This window comes from Aplysia californica, unplaced genomic scaffold (assembly GCF_000002075.1).
Source record: "Aplysia californica isolate F4 #8 unplaced genomic scaffold, AplCal3.0 scaffold01134, whole genome shotgun sequence".
Lineage (NCBI taxonomy): Eukaryota > Metazoa > Mollusca > Gastropoda > Aplysiida > Aplysiidae > Aplysia > Aplysia californica.
Window position 1 is genome coordinate 70,290 of NW_004798404.1, and position 7,318 is coordinate 77,607.

The 7,318-nt window shown below is 40.6% G+C and overlaps 1 protein-coding gene across 2 annotated transcripts; it reads left to right on the forward strand.

Moving 5' to 3' along the window:
* Positions 1-325: 325 nt before the first annotated feature.
* LOC101854460 (out at first protein) lies at positions 326-6,864 on the forward strand (the record flags this gene model as incomplete). 2 transcript variants are annotated; one of them, XR_001185406.2, is given in 3 exon segments in its annotated part: positions 326-503; positions 2,900-4,614; positions 4,658-6,864. XR_001185406.2 is itself a non-coding variant. In XM_005111840.3 (2 exon segments), coding segments are annotated over 2 exon segments (453 nt in total), but the record flags the coding sequence as incomplete, so codon positions are not given.
* Positions 6,865-7,318: the final 454 nt, after the last annotated feature.

A 7,318-nucleotide genomic window follows, 5' to 3' on the forward strand; every position in this document is an offset into this window, starting at 1 on the left:
GTTGAATGGAACATACATATAATATTTGAGATGATCTACAAGTAGGCAGTCAAACCTCTTACTCTTACGGCCGCCTGTCCAAGATTATCACCCGTACACACTGAGACTTTCCATTCCCCCCCCCCCTTGGTTTTTTTAAAACATTATGACAATGTGTAAGATGTCCACCTGTCTAAGAGGACCAATTTTCTTCTTGACAATGGGTGGCCTTCATGGAAAATTTTGACCGCATGTCCCTTTACATACAATTACATGGTAAGTGCACTTTTATATCTTTGTAATGAACAAAACTATGAACGTGTCCTTGACTTTCATGCTCTTGCAGAAAAACCCGACAGCAATTCGCACTCCTGAGGAGGAGAAGGAAATGAGCATTCACTCATTGGACCTGATGGTCAACCTGGACAAAGGTCACGTGCTGAGCCCCCACGTGTTCAACATCTGCAGCGAGGCCACAGACGGCATTTTCGCCCAGGAGACTGACCTGAGGACCATCTCCAAGTGTAAGTCAAGGTCACCTCTGCTGTACTGTGTAGTGTGTTTTACAAAGATCACATCTGCGGAGGTCATGTGTGCCATATTGTGTCATATACTGTGAAGGTCACCTCTGCTGTGCTGTGTAGTGTGTGTTGCAAAGATCATATCTGCTGAGGTCATGTGTGCCGTATTGTGTCATATACTGTGAAGGTCACCTCTACTCTGCTGTGTAGTGTGTGTTACAAAGGTCATGTGGTCTTCATTGTTGGCGGGTGCTGCTTTGGTGTGGTTTGCTCCTTCTTTCCTACCAAATGTCTATCGTCCTGATCTCTCCTCTTTCTTTTTTTGTGTTTGCTAGGGGCGGGCACGAGACGAGCCGAGTAACGGTTTCTCGCGGGTAACGGTGACTTCCCGGGCACTAAACTACTGCTCGGTACCGAGACGTGATATTGCTCGTTGGCTTGACACAACGAGTAACAGTAACGAGAGTGAGAGAGTGAGAGGCGAGAAATGACAACGCAGACAGTGCCACCCATCACCGTGCCGTCTTGTGTGTGAAACTGAAAGGGAGGGGAGAGGTTGGCGAGACGAGGCGAGTGGGGAGTTGATCAGGGCCTAGGCCTAGGTCTCCCTACCTTCCTTCACCGCCTGCGCCTACGCAACAGGGCAAGCCTAGTTTCTAAGTTTAGATCTCCGCCATGAGCTGCTCGTTCTGTGGGGTGAGAAGAGAAATCTCGGCCACGGCCGGCCACGGTCGCTGAACGAGTGGCTCGAACTGCGGGGCGAGAAGAGAAATTGGTCACGAGACGAGAAGTATTTCTGGAGACACGAGAGGGGAAATATTTCCCGTTCTCGGAACCGGTCCTGGCGAGAAGTAGGTCAGCTTCTCGGTCTTCTCGCTCGGGAAGGAAAAAGCGCTTCCCGCCCGTCTCTAGTGTTTGCTACTCTCTTGTAACACCTCTAATCTTCGGCTCTTATATGACCTTATTGTGTTGCAAGTGCTGTAAAACTCTTCCTAAAACTGGTCCCCCCCCGGGGCAGTGCCACTGACTGTAGTGTCTTTAGGCCATTCCCAAAGGGGGGACATTTCTCGTTCATGCACAGCAAAATTGTAAATGGGCTGGTTCATCATGTCACGCTCATAACTGTGCCTGATCTACAACAGGGAACTGCTGCTTTTTCTGTCCTAATTCTTACTATTGTCATTTTCCTCTACTTCTTTTGTATGTTTGTCACTCCCTTGTGACCTGCTATTTCCGGGGTGCCTTGATAGTTGAAGCAGACCTTGTGCTGTTGAAGCTAGAGAGATGAGCTGAGTAAGTCTGATTCCCTGTAAAGACTTTTCTGTTGACACCCTCCCCTTGGCGCTCATATGACCTTATGCAGTTGCGAGCGCCGTAAAACCCTCCACTAAAACTAAACTAACTAAAACTGGTCTACATTGTGTCATAGTGTACAATGAAGGACACGCCTTATGTGCTGTGTCATAATATGTATTGTGAACTTGAAATGATATGTTTACCTGATCTACATTGAAATGAAATGTGTTGGTGTGTGCCTGGAGAAAGGTCCCAGTTGTCGGCAGAGGTGATTTTGAGCTATGCGATGAAAAGGTTAAAAAAAAGTTAGAAAACACGTAATATTTTAAGTCTAAATATTATTTTTGCAACATGATGTACTTCACCAAAAGTTAAAAATGGTCACTTTTAAGGACACGCGGGCTAACCAAGACTTCGGGGGTTTCTAGAAATCTTGATGTGCACCAAAAGTGAGCTTTGCCCTACATATAGGAGAAGTTTGGTTTCATTGGTGTGTATATTTGTTTGGTTATAGAGAAAACTCTCCTTGTCTTTTACAGAAACTGAACAAGGGTCCAAAAACTTTACCTTCGATTTTCTAAAAACAGCATTTTTCTTGATAGCCCCCTTGTGCCTAAAAGTGACCGAATGTGCTAGAAATTTTGTTGACATACTCAGGTTAAAGCCGTTTTTCTCCAAACTTTGTTTTTACACCATGTGTTATAAAATGTGACATATCTTTAAACTACTCAAGTGGGTGGTTGGCGGGTGCTCTGGTGTGGTTTGCTCCTTTTATCCTACCAAACATCTATCGTCCCGATCTCTCCTCCTTTTTTGTGTTTGTTACTCTCGCAACTCCTCTAATCTTCGTCACCTATATGACCTTATTATGTTACAAGTGCCTTAAAACTCTTTCTAAAACATAAAAAAACTACTCAAGATATTTGAAAAAGTAAAAATCAGCGTGTTGAGCATCGGATTTGTTACAAGAATATGTCCTTATTTCAATATCCAAAATTTTTGACAACTAAGACCCTTTTTCAGGCGCCCACTCAAATGTTTCGCTGCTCTACATCGAAATGAAATCTTTACCTCACCTGTGTTTTCTGTCCCTCACCCCTCAGCTCTGGCCAAGGACTACATCACGCTGATATCCTCCACCTCGGAGCTGGTGCCGAGCAAACACCCGAGATGCCGCGACACCTCAGATATAGGCCGGCCGTGTGCGTGTGAGCTGCGCACCTGCATCGGGTGGTACCCGTGTGGACTCAAGTACTGCCACGGAAAGGACACGGGCGGCAGGGTGGTCAGCTACCGGTGTGGCATCAAGACCTGTAAGCGCTGCTTGTCGTTTGTCTACGTCGCCAAGCTCAAGACCAAGTGTCTCTGGGACTTTTGATGAGAGTTCAGGATAGGGTCGACTACGGATGAGTTGATGTTATCGGGGGAGGGGAAGAAAGATCTACCCATCCAAAGTTCTAGTTAACTGTTGGGATCTGTGTAAAGAAGGAGGAGTGCTGGGACCCGGGAAAACGATATACTTAACTGAAGATCAATTCAAGTGGGTTCGACACAAGCAGAGTTGACTGTATGTAAGGAGGCATTGGTCATCTTTTGTTTTTGTCGCGAAGCAGTAGGAAAGTCTTTTTGATTGTTGATTTTTTTGTGACAAAGTTTTAAAACTTGTTTGGAATCTTTTTGTCTGATGTGCAACTTAGAAAAACTGTGGTTAGAACAGTATGTGCACATCTAACAGGACATGCAATTTAACAACGGACGTATTGTTGTATATATACACAAATAATGTGTGTAGTTTAGAAACACCCCAGTATCAATATTTTGGTTTGTGCTTTATTGACTTTCTGTGAAATGTCTTTGAGGAGAACTTTTAGAGGGGAACTCTTTTGATCGGAAAAAAAAAATTGTATTAACTTTAAAATGTAAATTGCAGGTATTTTGCACCACAATTGCCACTGTTTCGATCATTTTACTTTGATCACGAGACAAAATTTATATTTTTTTTCTAGTCTTGTTGGTTTGATGTCATTTTTACTGACAATATTTGTACATGCGTTTCCTCTTGCTGAACGACTTATTCTGATTCTTCTTGGATTTCCACTCATGTTGTCGCAGAAACGATGAAAACTTTTTACACTCTAGTTTTTCACCTTGTTGTTATTTGAGTTTTTTTAGAAGACTTTTTTTCAAGGTCACGTGAAAATTAGGAAGGTGAATGGAACGAAAAGATTAGATGAGATGAATGTATTATTTGAGCCTTTACTTCAGGCGTGTGATGTACCTGTATGTTGATGCTCCACATTGCCTGTCTTTCTCTCTGTTTATTTCTCTAATAGTTTATAGTTTTAGTCATAGATTTTTGCATTATCCATTTTTCTCTTAGATTGTCTATAGTCCCTTATTTCCATTTGTTAGATGGACTTTTGTTTCTGCTTTGTTTTGTTTGTGAAGGTTATAAATTATTTGTCGCTTTGGCAAACCATGGAGTCAGTCATGACCCTAACCCTAACATTTTTATTTTTAACTTAAAAAAAACCCCTAATTTTTAATGCAGACCTCAACTTTAGTGCGGTGGTCTCAACATCTCTCATTTCTCCCTCGTCTGACCCCGCTCAGGTTACAGCTCAGTCCTCACTGTACGTGCCACACACTCTCGCCCATTCTAGGTCACAAGATCTTGTAGTGAATGTTATACAGCCCGTCCAAGCAATTTACATAATTTTACTCTTACAGGCGGTAAGGTAATTCCTTGCTTTGTCGCAGCAGGTTTAATATAAAATATGTAAACTTAAGCATTTTCAGTCAGCTTTTAAAAAGATAGGTTTCAATATATACGAGCATGCATTACCCATTTAAAAAGATAGGTTTCAATATATACGAGCATGCATTACCCATTTAAAAAGATAGGTTTCAATATATACAAGCATGCATTACCCATTTAAAAAGATAGGTTTCAATATATACAAGCTTGCATTATCCACCAAAATTTTGGGAAAAGAATGAAGATGTTGCATGGAGATACTGCAAGCTGATATATATCTGATTCATGAGGAAGACAAGAATTTAAACAAAATACTCATCTTGTCAGTAATGTGTCGACTTCTGAAAGTTAAGAGACAGGCTGCTTCCACCGTCCCATTGGGGCCTACCTGGGCAGAGTGGGATGCAGAATCCCGGGAGAAAGACGGAAATAGTTGATGGAATAGCTTCCCCAAGAAGGGTCTGAGGTAAAATGTTTTTGCGCATAAGGCTGAACTGAATGCACATGCCTGTGGTCATTGTGACCAGGAAGCAGACTTGTCAGCTGTCCGGAATTTCCTGGGACAATCTCGGATTCAGCAGTTGTGAATGTGAGAGTCTTATCATATGCACTGCACGATGCCATAAGTTGTCCAGCTTGATGTAAATTTGTTCATTGTTATATTATGTAATATGATGTTATTACATTTGTGTCCTCTGTTTTGTTCTGAAAAACAGTGCAAGCTTGGAGTTATATGAAAACAATAAATCATCGAAAACCTGTAAGTTAGGTGTAAATAAGAAGTAAAAGGCCCACCCTGATGGTAAGTCTTCTCCTCAAAATGAAATGCAGTCTGGATTGAAAGAGCAAAAAGAGTCTGGAAATGCAATATTTTTGTCAACATGTCAACAATAGAGGTGTGGATAAGAGAACACCTGTTGTGTGAATGATACTTTGTGGTTATTGTTCTATTCATCTTTGTAGAAAGCTGAGCTAGGAAGCAGATTATCCTTGTTTCTGTTTATTATAGCTTTCTGTACCATGTTTTTGATCACTGTTGCTTTTGTCGAAAGAACGAAACCTTTGCTGTGTTAATTTGGTTGTTTTTTAAATCCTGCTTTTTTTTTCCTTATGCTGACTAAAGAATACTTTTGTAATGAAAATTTTATTTTAAAAATGATGGCTGATGAATGTTTTTGCAATGCGTACAGTCTTAAATTATCCGGTGTTTTTCATGCTCTTTTTAGAATAGTTGTGTTTTCTCTTTAAAGTTATTTTAGTAGGCTCTCAACCCAATTGGCTCTGTCCTATTGTAGACGGACGTTGAATCGAGAGGGCCTGCCTCTTAGATGACCTAATAGTGTTGCTAGGGACCTATACAAGTGGGTGGTTGGTGGATGCTCTAGTGTGGTTTGCCCCTTCTTTCCTATAAAAAAAGTATTGTCCTTATCTCTCCTCCTCTGTTGTATTTGTTACTCTCTTGAAACGCCTCAAATCTTTGGTACTTAGGCGACCTAATCGTGTAAGTTAAATGTAAAAGTGACATAAAATGTTTACTAAAACTAAAAACTAATGCATCGCGGGAAGGCACAATTGTTGAACATGGACTAGAGGTAAAAATTTATGCTTAGACTAAATCAAAACTTGTGGTGAGATTTAAGCAAATGTCTGAAGGTTTGGGTTTTTTTAAAATGCCGGTATGTTACAATTTTGTTACTGATGGAAGCTATGGGTTGTAGCATGAGAGTTGTGACTGGGGGGAAAAAAAGATCTGGCAGTGTGATATTAAATGTTGTATTGGAAATTGTTAGAATGTACAAGATGCTGTCTCTATGGTGTGTGTGTGTGTGTGTGTGGGAAGGGGGGGGGGGCCTTGTTAATGTATGTGTTTGCATGTGTGTGTGTATGTGTGTGTTTGTGTGTGTATGCATGTGTGTGTGTGTTTGCATATTATATATATGTATGCACCTGTTTGAGTTTAATGCTTAAGGCTATTTGTAAAGGTTTTCACATTTTGTATAATGTCTGTACATGCATGTTTTGCATTTATTGCCTAGCTATCTACCGTTATTTTTAAATTTAAAAATTGTAAATTAAATCTATGAAGTTTATTCTGTCTTATTACTGCTGATGTTCCGAGCATTGAACATCACAGGAGAATTAACCCTTTCACTGCCAGAACTGTTCCATAATCCCACCAATGATCTTATACCATCCTGGATGAGGCAGTGAAGGGGTTGAATCTTGCTTGACAACTTGGACAAGTGTCTGAACGTGCTTGCTTGGGCTGAGGATCAAGCAAATGTAAATAATAAATACTTCTGATTATATTCATTGGCAGTTCTTTTTATTTTGCTTTCTGACCAAATTTTTTTGCCTGGGATACATATGTGTGAAGATTTCTTTTCTAAACGCGATGTACGTAATTTTCGAAGATTCGGGATCCCCGTTCTCAAATGATTGAGTAGCAAACTAATCACATAAATTACAAATATTTTTTAACCAAAATGCAACGTACCGCTTTGAATAAGCGCTGACAGAATAAGGCCATTTTCAAAGTGTTATGACTTCGAGACAAAATGAGACATAGGTTGGACCAATCAGCATTCACAACTGCTACAAAACTAGTGCTGAGTTGCACTAATACAACTCTTTACATGCCTCAATAGGTCAAAACGCAGAATGAATTACTTTTCTTACAACACTGTACCTGAAGTAAAAATACCCATTTCCCCCAGAATGGAAATAATTGATATGTCTAATTTTGAAAACAAACTCTTCATTA